Source organism: Pocillopora verrucosa, chromosome 1 (genome assembly GCF_036669915.1).
Source record: "Pocillopora verrucosa isolate sample1 chromosome 1, ASM3666991v2, whole genome shotgun sequence".
In the NCBI taxonomy this organism is placed as follows: Eukaryota; Metazoa; Cnidaria; class Anthozoa; order Scleractinia; family Pocilloporidae; genus Pocillopora; species Pocillopora verrucosa.
This window is the reverse complement of record NC_089312.1, coordinates 31539123-31555890: the sequence shown is the minus strand read 5'-3', so window position 1 is coordinate 31555890 and position 16768 is coordinate 31539123. Positions and strand designations below refer to the sequence as shown.

Sequence of the window (16768 nt, the reverse complement as noted above, 5' to 3'; positions counted from 1 at the left end):
CACAAGTTCAATGCTGTTTGTATTTATTGTGTAGTTGAGTATTAGCTGTATTTGCAATTATTTTCAGATATAGAATTCAAAGGCTATGTACATGGTCTCTCTCCAGTAAAGACAGGAAAAAAATCAAGAGTACCCTTCTTTAACTGCACAATCCAAACAGGACAAGCTGACAAGATCCGAGCAGTATGTTACGATCCAAAACAGCAAACCAGTCTACAGCAAGCAAAACAACAGAAAGCCCCCATCAAAATTTCAGGTTTAAAAAGACTACCTAGCTCACGTTTTTCTAATAATAACTGCAAAGAATTTAAAATAACAAAAATGGCAAAGGTAGCACCTACAGATACTGATTTCACCTAAAACCTAGATGTTTCCTTTTCTTTAATTACAATAAAAGCCTTTTCAACTGACCCCTTCAAAACTGTGGATGTACGTGCTAAAGTTATGTTCAAAAATGAAGAAAGTAAACCTGTCATATTCAATGGCCAAAGATTGATGAAAGTTGATTGCATTGGCTGTGAATATATGAAAGTCATATATTTAAACTGCGGATATAAAGACATGAATATGAAAGTGATCTTCGCAGTAATGAACACTACTTAAGTAGTAGTGAAAAGAGTGGTGTAAGAGTAGTGTTCATTATTGCGAAGATCGCTTTCATATTCACGTCTTTATCCGCAGTTCAAATATATGACCTTCATATATTCACAGCCGTTTATTCACCACTTCACGAGTTTATTTGGAACCAACATAGTGACCAGCTCCCAGTTGGCTTGTTGGCTCATTTGGTAGAGCACTGAACCGGTATCACAGAGGTCATGGGTTCAAGTCCCATACAGGCCTGAATTTTTTCAGGCCTTCTTTTCACTACTGCTTAAGTAGTGTTCATTACTACGAAGATCGCTTTCATATTCACGTTGATTGCATTGTTGCTGATCACACTGAAAGAATCAAGCTTGCACTATGGGAAGATACGATTCAGAAAGTTGATTAAGGAAAGTCATATCTCTTTAAACGTGTCGCAGTAAAAATTTTTGATGATACCAAGTGTTTGAATGCCGATTAGTCTTCCACTGTTGAGCTTCAAGACGACATTGATGACATTAATCTAACATCAAAAGAGATAAAAGATAATATTGTAGAAGGACAGTGTCTAGGAGAACATGTTAAACAGGCAACATCCTGGGCCCGGTTGTTCAAAACTGCGATTAGCGCTAATCCACGATTTAATAGGCTAATCGCCGATTAAATTTAAGTCGCCGATTAGTTTCTGTTGTTCAAAGCCCGATTATTCCTAACCTTCGATCAAACCAAGGGTTAAATCTAACCCTGCTCGCTAGGTGGATTAAATCCTTAATCGGCAGATTAAAAAATAAAAATCACAACATGGCTGACTTGTTGTATGGTTGTGTTGGTGTTGATGGGCGAAGAAAAAGGAAGCATAGAGAGTTTAGGAGCATCGGTTTCACGATAGATGGATATACAGACGAAGAATTAAGAGCAAGGTATCGCTTTGGAAAGGAGTCTATAGAGTATATTACCGACCTTTTGGCAGATAATCTTCGTCGTAAAACCAACCGCAATCATCCTCTCTCCGCTCTCCAACAAGTCCTCATTGCTTTGCGCTTCAACGCCATTTGTTTTTTTGTTTACATGGGAGTACATGTAAAAGAAAATAAGAAAGAAGCAAAAGTCTAAAGTCCGTTAATTTTCACTTTGCTTTGTGTTTGTTAGCGAAGTATACATTTTATGCAAGGTATGGACATTGAGAGGTATTACAATAATGTTTCCATTTATAAACTTACCTGTTTCAAACCCTGTAACCCAGTAAATGACGGTGTGTCACTGAACATGTTTATTATTTTTAAACTGGCTTCTGATGGGTTCGGGGGAGCAGGGCCACCACCTGTCTTCTTCTGTTCACTTTTAAAGGAACTGAATTCTCTTTTTGCGTGACTCTGGAGGTTTTTCCACTTGTCTCGTACTTCCTGCGTTGATCTTGCTGTCACACCGACGGCGTTTACCGCCTCCGAGATTTCTTCCCAAATCTTGTTTTTTTTTGCATTTGTTATACTGTTGGTAAATTTACTTTGAAGAATGTCCATATTTTCTTCAAATTTTTCCGTTAAAATGGAAATTTCAGCGGGTGAAAAGTTTGCTTTCCGCACTTTCTTCGCTGGAGAAGCCATATTGACAAAAATAAATTTCCGGCAATTTTATGACGTAAACTGGCACAAAATAAATTATAATTAATTAATATAATTCATTTTATGCTTAATCGCGGATTAGTAAATCGACCGAGTAATCTCCCTTTGAACAACCGTTTTTAACCAACGATTAACTAACCCACTATTAAGAAATTTAATCGCCGATTAGGCCTAATCGGTGATTAGTTTAATCGCGGTTTTGAACAACCGGGCCCTGTATTGTCTGTAATAATACAGTTCAAGTAGTAGCTGACAAAGATATAGTTACATGTGAACGCTGTAAAACGTCTATGTTAAAATCAGCATGTAATAACAAACTAGTATGTCAAAACAACAACTGGTAAACTTGAAGCATTCACATGCCTCAATGATGGCTTGCAAAGTTTCTTAGTGTCAGTCAACAATGATACTAACATAAATAATATTTCTCATGAAGAACTTGAAAAACTTCTCCTATATGTAGGAAAGAGACAAATGATCGTTGATCAGTCAGCGAATGTTATTCAGCAATTCCTTCTGTAACTACATATGTTACCTATGTTGAAATATGTTGTGTTAATTCTGTTAAAATGAGCATTTTATGGTGTGGTTCCATTAACTTGAGAAACCCAAATCAATCAATGCATGTTATTCAGCAATTCATGCTGTAACTAAAGGATCATTGTTAAGTTCAGTTCATGTTATTCACCAGTTCTTGTTGTACCTATGTTACCTATGTTAAAGTATGTCGTAGGCTTTGTTGAAATAAAATTATGCTATGTCACTGTGTATTAGCTCTGTTAAAATAGACATGTTACAGTGTGGTTTTCATTAACCCTAGGAATACACTAAACGATTACACTTTCCACAGTACACTGTTTTTCTATTATACTGTTTTGTCGTAATTTGATTGTTACAGATTAGCTAATAGACTGTGTTTCATGAGTTAATGAAAACCAATCAAACTGGTATATAATTTAACAATCAAAACCACAAGTAGAAATCTTGAAACATTCGTATCCTAGCCTGCATAGCAGGCGGTAGAAAGGGAAAGGGAAGGGAGAAAAAGATCGCGCACGTGAAGCGAGGGGAGCGAGAGGGAAAAGGAAAGGAAGCTTTACCCTCCCTCCCATCACGCAGCAAAAAGCAATTACGAAATAAATATCAGGAGAGGTCAGATTCCGAGGCACCTTAAACAGCTAAAGCGTATGGAAGATTTGGCGGAACCAGAGTTTTGAATAAATGATTAATTTGGGATTCATTGCAACTTTCTCTGCGCAAAGTTCTTTAGATATGTGGGCATTTTACGATGGCCCCTAGAGGACATGCCATTTTTTTCTTTTTTTTTATCGCGTGGTAAAATCAAAATATTGCGCAATAAATGGAATCTATCGCCCGATAAATGTTAAACTGTCGCGCGATAAATTGTTAGGTCTCACATAATCGACTGTCACGCACGTTGTTTCCGTGGACTACAATTGCTACCACAGTTTGAGGAGGTATGTTTTGAGGTCAATAGTTCGTTTCATTTTCGTGAAAAGATCATTGAGAAATACTTTGCAGTTCTTCTACAGCACTACGACACGAATCAGGGCTGGGTTGTTCAAAGCTGGGTTAAGTAAACCCAGGTTTAGTGTGAAATCTTAAGGCGTAAACAAGAAATTTAGTCATGAATGAAAGTGATCTTCGCAGTGATGTGCACTACTTAGGCAGTAGTGAAAATAAGGCCTGAAAAAAAAAAAAATTCAGGCCTGTACGGGATTTGAACCCATGACCTCTGCGATACCGGTGCAGCGCTCTTACCAACTGAGCTAACAAGCCAACTGGGAGCTGGTCATGATGGTGGTTCTAAAATAAACCCGTGAAGTGATGAATAGACGTCCAAGAAATTTAGTGTGAAGAATTTGATTATGTTATGCTATAAAAAAAATGGAAGAGAGAAAATTATTCCGAGAAGGCTTCTCCACAAAGGAATAAAGAAACCCGGATTAAAATTTAACCTTGGGTTAGCGCTAACCAGCCTTCGAACAGCTGGGCCCAGTACAGTAAACCTTGATTTTGCGAAATCTTGAGAGACACTTGCGGAGATGGCTGTGAGTGTCTGAGAACAAGTGTGGATTATCTAATATTTCTGATTACATTGTGTATGAATCAATAAATGAGGTTTATCGCGCGATTAAAAAAAAAAAAGTGGCATGTCCTCTCTGGGCCACCGTAGCATTTGCTCGCTTTTATCAACTTGTACTTCACATGACAATTAAATGTACAGTTGCTCTAAAATGTCACCCCAACAATTATCACCTTGCACCTTGGAATTCCTCCTATAAGCAGAAAACATTCCCGATATCCTTTCTTGGGAATAGTGAGCTCTTTAAATTTGATCGGATTGGATAACATCTCCTTGCGTTCTGTCCCTTCAGAGAACTTTGTTTTTAATTACTACTCTCTAAAAGATGGTGCGACACACATAGGCTGACACAAATGTACTTATTGTTTTGGCAATGACCTCAAGGGAGAGTTTTGGCTCGGATTTGACAAGATCCGTCGCTTGACAAGAAATGAAACAAAAAACAGACTCCTTGGAGTAGCACTCCTTGGGGATCTTGGAGTAACCCTGAATGAATCGCTCCACGCTGAATATGAGTGGTTTGGAAAAGGAGAAGAAAAAGATAAGTACCGGTTGTGCCTTGGAAATCCATCGGGTAAGTCAACAGTCTCTTTGTTTATTATTCGTTCAATTAGAGGAATCGTTGAAGTGTTTAGAAGGAACGGTTCCAATCGCGTCAAGGACTGACTTCAGTTTTCAGGCCTGTTTTCAGCAATTTCTTTAATTATAGCTCACCTGTGAAGAACCTTTCTTTTCTTGTAAAAGGCAGTTTCTTATGAACGGATGCACATATATATATATATATATATTTTTTTTAAGCGGTTGCCCACCCGTCAGGAACAGATACAAAGATTGAGATTGAAATCAAACCAAAAAGATATCAACAGAAAATTGACATTGGAACGGAAATGGACACTGAGTAAAGACAAACCCAAAGAAATAACACGTGATAAATCCACGCAGATAGAGAATATTTTAAATAGGCGAACAGTAAACTTATCTGACATTCAACTTACGCAGTCGGAAACAAACCTTCTACGTAAGAGACTTAACTTTTGCCCAACACCACCGCCACCAGGAAAATATGACATCAGTAAGGACATTGATGCCTTTGCCCGCAGACTAACCCTTAAAGAATACCACACTCCTGAGACTATAGAAGACGTAATAGACGGCCCTGGATACCAACCATCGATTCTTCAAAAATTGAACCAGATGGAGCGCAAGGTGTATACTAGACCTCAAGGGAACCATACCTTAATACATATATTGACAAATTAAGGCAAGAAATCAGTGATGAGACTTTGCACAATCTACGATCTCCACGTAATAATCTAACCAAACGTGAGGGAGCAGCTTTGCATAGACTAAGCAATAACACGGACATAATCATCAAGCCCGCAGATAAAGGCGGAGCTACGGTCATCATGAATACAAAGGACTATGTAAAAGAGGCTAAACGCCAACTAGACAATGAAGTATATTACAAGAGAGTAGGAAGAGATCTCACTCTTGAACACGAACAGCTCATAAACCAGTGCTTAGACACACTTATGGACGACGGGGAATCAGAAGAAGAAGTAGCTAAACTCTTAAGACCAGCACAATCAAGAACTCCTATATTCTATATGCTCCCCAAAATACACAGAGTTAACAATCCAGGGAGACTAGTAGTATCCTCCGTAAACAGCCACACGGAGAAGCTATCAGCTTATGTGGACGAGTTTTTGAGACCTATAGCAGAAAAGCTACCGTCATACATACAAGATACCGCACACTTCATTAAGCGAATACGGGCTTTGGGCAAGTTACCCGAAAAGTGTTACTTAGCAACACTGGACGTATCAAGCCTATATACGAATATAGACACAGACGAAGGACTCACTATTACGGAGGAAGAGCTGGGCAAAACGAACCATCAGAATAAGCCATCACCGAAAACATTATCGTGTCTCCTCGAGAAGGTTCTCAAACTTAACAATTTTACCTTTGGCAATGAACACTACATTTAAATCAAAGGAACAGCCATGAGAACCAGAGTCGCACCCAACTTTGCAAACGTATACATGGGAAGACTTGAAGAAAAATTCGTGTACCAAACAGAGTGGGTAGACCATATTATACTCTGGGTACGCTTTATAGATGATATATTCCTTATCTGGAAAAGTGATCAAGACTCTTTGATTGATTTCATAAATTACCTTAACAGTGTAGCATCCTCAATCAAGTTTACACACGAAATCTCTGCACATTCAGTGAATTTCCTTGATACGACCGCTCTAAAGGATAATCAAGGCAACATTAGTACAGATGTTTATCAGAAACCAACTGATACTCATCCATACCTCCACTGGACATCAGCACATCCACCTCATCTGAAACGGAGCATCCCATACAGTCAAGCCTTGAGGTTGAGGCGAATATGCTCTTCAACAGACACATTGAAGAAACTAATCCTGGAATATTCGGATTTCTTTGTAACGTGTGGTTATGTACAACGCAAAGTTATCCACGAAATGCAGAAAGTCCTAACATTGACTCAAGAGGAATGTTTACAGACCAAAGAACGTGAACGAACAGACCGAATTCCTCTAGTTACTACATTCAACCCCCATACCATCTTTATTGCAGAAATTGCTAAACGAAATTGGAACTTTCTCCAATCAAAAGAAAGATTATCACTCATTTTCAACAAGCCACCTTTAGTCGCCTACCGACGACCGAAAAGTCTACAAGACAGACTTGTGCGTTCAATATTTGTAAATGAAACACCTCAAAATTATACCAAAGGGATGTAGAGCATGTGAAAGAACGAAGCGTAGTTGGTGTAAAAAGATCAACCAGACCACAACTTTCACCAGTCCCAATAACAACAAGACCTTTACCATATTTCATACAATGGACTGCCAATCGTCATGGATCATTTACATAATCGAGTGCAACATTTGCAAACTTCGATACATTGGCAAAAGCGAAACGGCATTTAACCTACGGTTAAACAATCATAGAAACCATATTAAAAAGGGAGTGAGTAGCTGCGAACTCACTGAACACTTTTTACATAACAAACGAACTCACGACTTTGACAATAATGTTACCATAACCATTAGAGAGCAAATCAGAAAAGATCATTTAGAGACTGACAAAAAGAAAGAAGTCCTTAGAGAAAGAGAGATTTTCTGGCAAAGAACATTAAACTCCATTCAGCCATATGGACTAAACAAAAAAACTGGATATAGATATATATATATATATATATATATATATATATATATATATATATGTGCATCCGTATATCCATATATATATATGTGCATCCGTTCAAGCATATGCACTTCTTAAGTGCTCTGACCGCTTCCTGCGTGCTTTACAACAGAACAGAGCACAGTCAAGGCTTTCAAGCGCATTAATTTCAATTTTCAAAATAAATTTTAATTCCAAAGTGAACATCAGTGTCGTTAGCATGCTCTATACTCTCATAAAGTACGCTACAATAAGGCAATCAGAATCTTTGATATAATATTTCAAATAATCTGATTGGCCGTACAAGACTAAATCTGTCAAAAATGTAAAACCATTAAAGTTCGGTGTTAACGTTAGAAACGACCCCGTTAAAGTTGATTAGGATATATTTATCGGTAAAGAGTGCTCTACCTACGCGTCAATTTGCTAGCTCAAACGCGTTAAGCAAGTATTATTTACCCTTCCAAGCAGTCGGAGACACAAAATCCCGCGTCAAGGGATGAATTTTTGACCAATTTCTGAATATCGTTGTTGTTGTTTTTTATTTTGTTTTTGTTGTTCTGTTTTTGGTTCTTGTGTGAATTGTATCACCTCAAATGGCTCAGAACAACTCTATTTGACTCCCTTATCTATATTTCTTCAGGGAAAAAATGAGCGCACTTTGCGATCAAAAGCCTAAAGGATTGACATTGCTCGATGAGTGCTATGACTGCTATTTTTCATATAGACTTACTAGACACATGATCATTAAGAATATTGGAACGTGGTGGCGTAAACCTTCTGCAAGGGAGACAAGCAATCATGGCGTAGCTTAAGTTTTTTTTGCTTTTTTGTTTTCTTTTTTTTTCCTGGTACCTGTTGTCTGTTGTGCGTACCTCTATCAATCGATATAAGATCATTACTCTTTTTAGCGTCAAAGGGAATATCAACTCTAATAATCTATTGTTATCGTATAAATGTAACTGCCAACTGTTTTCATCTTTCGTTTAGCTCTTGCACATCGGCGTTATTTTTGTAAGTGAAAAGGTGCGATTCATTAGCAGCCATTCGTTCTTACTGAAGTGAATAAGATAAAAGTTTTGTTCGACTTTTTGATGCCATTAACTGCTTTATCCTATAACGTTGTAGTTTTAAGAAAATGAACGACACTTTTTAAAAACGTGTTTCGACAGTTCTTCCGTCATCTTTAGTTCTGAATGATACAAATTACAACGTTGAATCCAAAGCATGTAACAGACTGCTGATTGGACAGGACAAACAATAGTAACAGAATAATGTATGCCTTTACAAGGAAAGTTTGAAATTAACATGATAAAGTTGATGATTAAGTATAGGTTTCTCCCACTGAATGTAGATAGCTTCTTTGATTTTAAGTTGAAAAGTCGTGGAAGCGTAATCTACATGATTCTCTCTAATAATCAGAACTGAAGATAACAGAAGAACTGTCGAAACATGTTTTTAAAAAGTGTCGTTCATTTTTAAAATTCGTTACATATCTGCTTCTATCAAGACCTTTTGATAATTGTGTTTATTGAATGCACTCTACTGAGAAATAAGTATTATGGATTTAATCAAAAATGTGAATTCAAAATGCAATAAATTGTTAGATGGTTCTAATGTTTGGTGCAAACTCGTACAAATGTACAATGTCAAGGGAAGGAATTAAATTATTATAATTTTTTTCTTTATTTTACGCGTTTCAGGTTTTTTTATTTTTTATTATTTATTTTTTTATTTTTTGTTTTTTTTTGCTCTCTCTCTCTTTTTTCTCCAAGCTGGCTCAAGTTCAAAACTGACACCATCAAACATGAGTTATATAGTAACTTAAACTAGCAACAGATGAGTTCACATTAGTTAGATATCTTATACAAAGTTAAATTGAACCAGATGCCCAGTCCCCATCAGTGCTCGGAAGAACTGTAAGCTTAAAAATGTTTATTTATATATGTACTTTTATGTGAACAAATAAGAACTGAAAAAAAAAAAAAATAAAAACAGCTATTTGCAGGATTTTTTTTGCACTGGTGTGGAACAACGAAGGAGTTTGTCTCTTGTTGGAATTGGAGTTCCGCCCAGTTTTCATGTGGCTGTCAAATGCTCTGAAAAATGGCTGCAAAAATTAAAGAATGCGGCAATCTCTCTGTAGGTATATGTTAATTAGCTCTTGCTGGAATAACTGAGCATCATCTCTAGATTCAACCTGTCATTTCTTCAATTCTTTTCTTTGATTCATCAATTTCAGAGGACATGTACTAACATAAAAGAAAACAAACTCACTGGCAGATTTGGAGTGAAGTAGAAGCAGGAAATACCTATGTTCAAAGCCCGTGCCATGTATTTAGTCAATACCGAAAGAAAATGCTTACTTTTGTCTAAGGCTATCTTAGATCGACTAGGTTACGTTTAGTTTCCTCTGCAATGTTTCCTTAATCAGATAGTTATCAGTTGTTGTCTTAATGTTGATTATTGCAATAACAATTTTAGGGCGAACTGTTTCAAAATCGGTCTAAAGCTTAGCAATGTTTTAGTTTTAGCTCGCTAAAGCGACTTAAGAATCAATAAAGGTAATAAGAAACTTTCATATGATCTCATCTTCCTAACACCATTTGGCCAATTTCTTGATCAAAATCGATCTTAATATAATTTAGAGCCTTCATATAGTCTTCTCAATTTGCGCGCGAGTTGGTTGGTGTGATGTCTGTACAGATTTTACCAACGTAATAAAATTAGATTTAGATGCAAATGAGATGTCACTGTCAAATATTTGATACGCGCAACATTCGAGAAATAATTGACAGCTTTGCACGTGGTCCGTATTATCATCTTTTTAAGCAGTATGTGTTTATTTTGTTGAAAAAAATGCAGATCGAGACCAAAAGTGTTCCTTCGACTTTATATATTTTTGACGTTAGTAAATCACATCATATTAACTTACCTCCGTAAATCATTTGTCCCAGATAACAAAATCAAATAAGCATGCTAACGATGGTATCTGAATTCGTCCTTGGCCAAACACAAACGACTCCACAAGATCACTTTCTCCAGGCATCGAAAACACACACAAAATCGCCCATAGTTAATTTTAATCAGACATTCATCTAGAGATAGCACCGAGCAAACCAATCCAGGAAAATATAATCGGCACACTCTACAATACATAAATCTTGCAACACAGCTTACCGTTAAAGAACTGCTCAAATCAAAATGTTTGGTGCAATTCATCAACAACTCAAGCAATATTTGATTAAAAATTTTTCCACTCACTCCCGTCATGAAGGAACAATAACCATGATCGTGCTACAGTGCACAGGACTCCATTTTCTCTCGAACAACTATCCACCATTTTCACTGCATGAGTAACACGTTTACTATAGGTAATCTGATATCTTTCATCTGTCTAGTTGTATCGCATTTCTCATAAAGGGCGACAAAATAACAAACTTCCATTCTGTATATTTATATTCTGTAAGAGTTTACGCCGTTAACTTATGGCGTAATTTGGCTCAGTTGGTGATATATACTGTGATATTTTACACCGTTAACTAACGGCGTAATTTCTTCCGGTCTGTATATCTATATACTGTAAGAGTTTACGCTGTTAAGTAACGGCGTAATTTGGCTATGTCGATGGAACACATACTGTAAGATTTTTAGCCATTAAATAACGGCGTAATTCGACTCAGTCGATAAATATACATACTGTAAGATTTTACGCCGTCAACGGCATAATTTCTTTCAGTCGGTATATGTACATACTGAAAGATTTCATGCCGTTTACTTCGGCACATTTCAGCAATTTAGTTTGAATGGTTTTCTAAACAACCGTTATTTGATGAATTTCAAGAAAAGGTTTCTGCGCATTGAATCATAAAGGCCGTTGAAAAGAATGATTTGCCTTCAAATACCTTGATAACTCAGCGTATTTTTCTCGGATGGAAATGCCAATAATTCTCGTCATGAATATAACGAGGCTCAGTTTATAAAAGTACAAAGAGGACCATTCTAAAAACGCGTAGAAAGATTCCGACTTCTACGAATCCTGATGATAGCCGTGGAAGTTCAAATTTTAACACTTCACTTCATAGGGCCGGAACCTATGCAAGCGTTTTTCCTTTTTAACTCGTGAATTGCGTGCATGCGCAAGAGGGAGTTGTAGATATGATGTGGAGAATGGCACTCGCTCGCTCGCTCGATTGGTCGATTCCTATAAACTTTTTTTCGATTTTAGGCTTTTGAGTGCATTTGATAGTTTTTGGCGAGTAATAAACAAGCGAAATGGCAGCCTTTGTTGCTAAGAATAGTGGTGCGGTGAAAAGAAGGCAGTGATAATCTTAAAATAATTTTTTTTTTCCTTTTAGTTTCAACAAGCGGCGCCAGCGACTGGCAGGCGTGCGAGGATTCACACTGAATTAAGAGAACAACCTTCGTTTTTCATAAAAATTTTAATTTACAATTCTTGAACTTGAAAACAATCCGAAGATTCATTAAAAATATCACTTTCTCCGAAGCGCTCCCGAGTTTAGAGGTGTTCAAAAGCTTTTCCTGTTATGGCGTGAGATTGGGGAAAAAAGTTGCCGGCGACAGACGAAATTACAGGTTAACACGAAAGTCAAATAACACAAACAAACAATTTTGGCTACCGATTTTCAGTGAATTTTTAAAGAACAATTTTCTTTTAGGTTTCAAGACAATTTGAAGATTCAAAATAAATATTACGCACTAAAATGCGAAAATTGGTTACCACAAAATTGATAAATAGGCCTGAAATGAAATTCTATCTTGTTCTTGATTATGCGTTGCCTAGCACGTGACCAAAATCTACCCAAGCGGAAATCAAAAATGACGGTGGCAGTCTGGGCTTAGTTATATCACTCAAAACTCGTTCCCGTTTGTCCCATATGATAAAGAGGGAATCATTAATGTTTTCATTAAGACAATATTGCCTTTATTTTCCAAAATTTACAATGATAGACAGTAAATTTCACTTTTCACCCACATTTACTTCCAACATTTTCTTTTGAACCAGAAACAAAAATGATGTGTTTAAAACACATGACATCATGATCATTTCGGTTGTAATGCCTTCTTATCCCAACGTTACTTTGTTTCTTTGCTACATTAGAGAACACTGAACTACTGTCCGTGCTCTAAATATGACAATCAATCACACAATTCACCAAACCAGATAACATTAAACATAATCCAAAAAATCATGTAAGTCATCTGTCAATTCACGAGTTTGCTCACAGAGCACTTTGATTACTTTTTCTTCACGAAATATGAAGAAGACTGGAGAACACAGAAAAAATACTAACGACTTTGCCCTACCAACACAGCAGTTGACGCAAGGAAACTTTGAATTCACAATTTAATCAGAAGAAGTTCTTTTACAATAAGAAAAGGTGAAGTCAGTTTTTAATTTTTACCAAAAGTTAGACGTAGAGCAAAATGAACTGAAAATTCACCTCTGGTTACCGCTTCTTAAACTAGTAGTTCAGAAATGGAGAGGTACCTAATTACACCTTTTACACTGTACTATGCCTTTTATTCTCATTGAGTAATAATAATTTTTGTGTCAAAGAATAGAACATTGTGAATGTCATATTAACAAAGGAAGTTCTCTACTTCTACCCCTTGCACCTGTTTTCATGTCGTTTCCAGTTCTCGCCGAGACGAAAAGCATCCTCCCTTATATTATAATTAGCGAACTAAAAAATCATATCTAATTCGTTAACTCACATGGGGCTTAAGATATTGCTGATCCAAGCAATACTCAGGGCGTGTGTCTCATGAGAAGCTAGTCGCTTGTAATAACGTTTGGTCAGAGAAAAATCGGCGGCCAAGGGATAATCATTATCCACCTTTAGCTTCGTAGACGAAAGATATTCGTACGCTTTTGCTTCACAACAGAAGATTTAGCCCTTCTTTGAATAAAACCTTATTCTTGAATTATCCTTTACTACGAGTACTCTTTTCTTGCTTTGTTATCGGTAGACTTTAGGCGGATGGCAATTTTTGGGCTACCCGGAAAAATAAGCATATTAACTTAGAAATTCGATCAACAGCCGTGTTGGAGTTGACCCTAAAAAAATTCGGCAGTTTAGCTCGTCATTTCTGAATAGCACTTGATTCGCACTTGATGTATTCTTTTCTTTTCTTAGTGGAGATTATCTGTTTCCCTTTTTTTTAACTTTTATTTTGGTTTTCTTTCTTTTCTTTTCTTCTTTCTTGTTTTTTGAAAACAGAACATTAAAAAATGCTAACTGCCCGTGGTGTTTTTTTTCTTCTTTTCAAGACATTCAAATTTATTCAATGGTTCGTGAACAAATACTAAATAAGTCGCCCATTCGAATTCGAACCCTAGACATAAAGGCTTCATTTCATCGATAAGACAAACGAGGAAAACATTACGATCCCTCTTTTAAAACCTGGCTAGACCTAGTCAGTACCATTGGCGGAAGTATCAATTCTCCATCAGGCTTCAGTGAATACGAAAAATAAGTGGGCCAACATCCTAATCTTCTCCACATCCTGGTATCTTGTGTTTAATTGCATCCGTCAACTTTGAAATTCTCGCCCACTAAGGTTCAGTCTTGGAAACAGCTGGCATTCTTAACTCATTTTTAATTTGGGCCTTGACCTGTTTTACTTCCTTGAATAGCATGTTGAGTTTTACTTAGTTAGAAGTTCACACCCCGCTATTTGAAAACAGCTGGCGTTTTTTTTTTTATGTTTTTTTTTTTTTATTTTTTTTTTTAACTTAAGTCAACTTCAAAGAGTGTCCACTGCACTGTAGAAAATATGGGAAAGACATCATCAATCTTCCACTGACTAACACTAAACAATTTCATCTTAATTGTTGTATATTCTGGCAACATTACACCGAGAACCAATAATATCACTATGAATCCAAAATAAAACCTGGACATAATTTTTTTTTCTTTTTGACTTGGTCAAATGAAAATTTTTGAACAAAAAAAAAAAAGGAGAAAAAGAGCTGGTTACCTATATTACGAGGTGAAGTAAGGGCCTTTATGAACATATGTTCTCCTTTCGGAGCAAATTCTTACTGAAGAGTAAATCCACCGTTTGAACCTACAGATATTAAATTAAACAATTGTAAAAAGGAACACGAAGCATCAAGCTTTATAATCATAAAATTAATTTGTGTTCAGTAACATGAAGCATCAAACATGTATGTTCATATTTTCTTGAGCATAGTTAAAAGAGGAAACAGTCGCGAACGTTGGAAGTCTAAATATTGAGCAATAGTTTCTTCAAAAACGAAATTTAAGGCGTGGGATGTTTTTTGTTCCTTCCACTAAGCATCCGCATGGCCATAATAAGAGATCCTTGAACTTCTGTTTAAGCAACTATCTAAAATTAAATTGTTGAGTGCGTTGTACTAAAATAGCTGTTTAGCACTGACAAGTATTCTCTTCCTTAAAAATGGGTTAACATCAGGGAGTATAAATTCAGTTGGCTGCAGCAGTTCTGCCATCATAACTTAGCACTCATTACTTTCAGAAGTTTAAGTCTAAGGTGGATTCAACATTCGAACAATGCCACTGTCTCTCCAGATTTTTTTGCTCCTAACATTGGCTACTAGGAATCAAATATTGAGTCGTTCAATCACATCATCTGCGGGTGAGTACTTCATTATTTCTGTTTCCTTGCATAGAAGTTATATTTCCCATACAGCAGTACCTACATGGAACTACTTTTCTCGATAAAACTTTCCATTGAAACTTGGCTTTGACTGTGTCCGTTAAATTTTTTGACTTATCATATTTTTTTACAGCTAATTGTGCTGAGCTTTACAAGGCTGGAAATACAACCAGCGGTGTCTACACGATTTATCCTGATGGTTTAAGTGCATTTGATGTGTACTGTGACCAGAGCACAGGTGGAGGAGGGTGGACAGTGATCCAGAAGAGAATGGACGGCTCTGTAAATTTTGATCGTAGCTGGTGTGACTTCAAGCGTGGCTTCGGTAACCTGAATGGCGAGTTTTGGTTAGGACTGGACAAAATAAACCGCCTCACTTGGAGAACAAAGAAAAAACTTAGAGTAGATTTGGAATTTAACCTCACCCAGGGCATTCAACGAGTTTTCGAAGAGTACAACTTGTTCGTTGTTGAACCGGAATTAAAAGATTATGCCTTAACTATTGGAAGTGTTTTAACAGGTATTCACATCTGTTGGGTGATGATTATTATCATTCATACAAAGTCTGAAAAAATGAATCAATTTATCAACTGGATGTTTAGGCTTTGAAAATTAGCTTTATACTGAAAGCGATGACAGTCGAATTGTAATGAAATCTGAATAATTTCGCAGTGTTTCGAAGCAGTTTTTCTTACGTTGTAGGCAAACAATATCAATTTGGCTCATTAGATTGAAAAGTCAACTAAAGTCATTATTTTGTCTTCAAAAATTAACTGTGATACGAGCCTTTTTTCAGCCGACTGAAATTGAGCGTTTAATAAATGCCGTTATGATTCTGTTGATTTTTTTAATTATTTTTTTCTTTTCTTCTCGCTCTGTAGGAAACGCAAGTGATTCTTTTGATTACAACCGCAACGCTTGGTTTTTTACAATGGACAAAGACACGCAGCACGGTTGTGCTAAGAAATTTGGAGCTTGGTGGTATCCCAATAAAGCAACTTGTGGTAACTCCAACCTTAACGGTCAATACAGACAAAGAGACGGTTTAAGATGGGCACTGTGGAGTCAATATAAGCCTGATGAGCCTCAACATAAAATCACCAAAGCCGAAATGAAGATCAAGCCGGATTGCCTAGGATAATTTTTTTTTATCTTAATGTGTATATGTGTATTCATATATGTCCGTAAATAAAATTTGAGAATCAAATTTATCTGCAATGTGAGAGGAGATTTATTTATAACTCGTTAGAAGTGTGAAGTGTAATAATTGAGTTAGCATATGTAATGGTAATAGGACTGAGTGGGGTCCAAGAATAGCCAGGTTATCAAAGAAAGGGAAAATTTGCATGAAAAGTCTAAGTCTGCACACTGTTTCAATGGCGATTGAAACAAGGGCTGGGATTGGTTGATTTAAACTAAAATTTTGAATATGATTGGCTCCTCCAAGTGAACTGTCCGATAACAGCTTAGCGAATGAATAAGGGGTTAAATAGAAGTTTTTCGAAACCAATCACAATCGAGGGAATTGCAATTGTTTGATTAGTACTGATTCAGTGGATAACGT

The 16768-nt window shown here is 36.6% G+C and overlaps 1 protein-coding gene and 1 pseudogene across 1 annotated transcript; one reads left to right on the top strand and one right to left on the bottom strand.

Annotated features, from left to right (window-relative positions):
* Positions 1-1000: 1000 nt before the first annotated feature.
* LOC136279168 (nuclear apoptosis-inducing factor 1-like) lies at positions 1001-2189 on the bottom strand. The gene is made up of 2 exons (XM_066162699.1): positions 1806-2189; positions 1001-1108 (listed from the first exon to the last, which is right to left on the bottom strand). The coding sequence occupies exons 1-2, from the start codon at positions 2187-2189 to the stop codon at positions 1001-1003; spliced, it is 492 nt and encodes a 163-aa protein (XP_066018796.1).
* A 4620-nt stretch (positions 2190-6809) lies between these two features.
* On the top strand, positions 6810-16345 carry LOC131768464 (uncharacterized; annotated as a pseudogene).
* Positions 16346-16768: the final 423 nt, after the last annotated feature.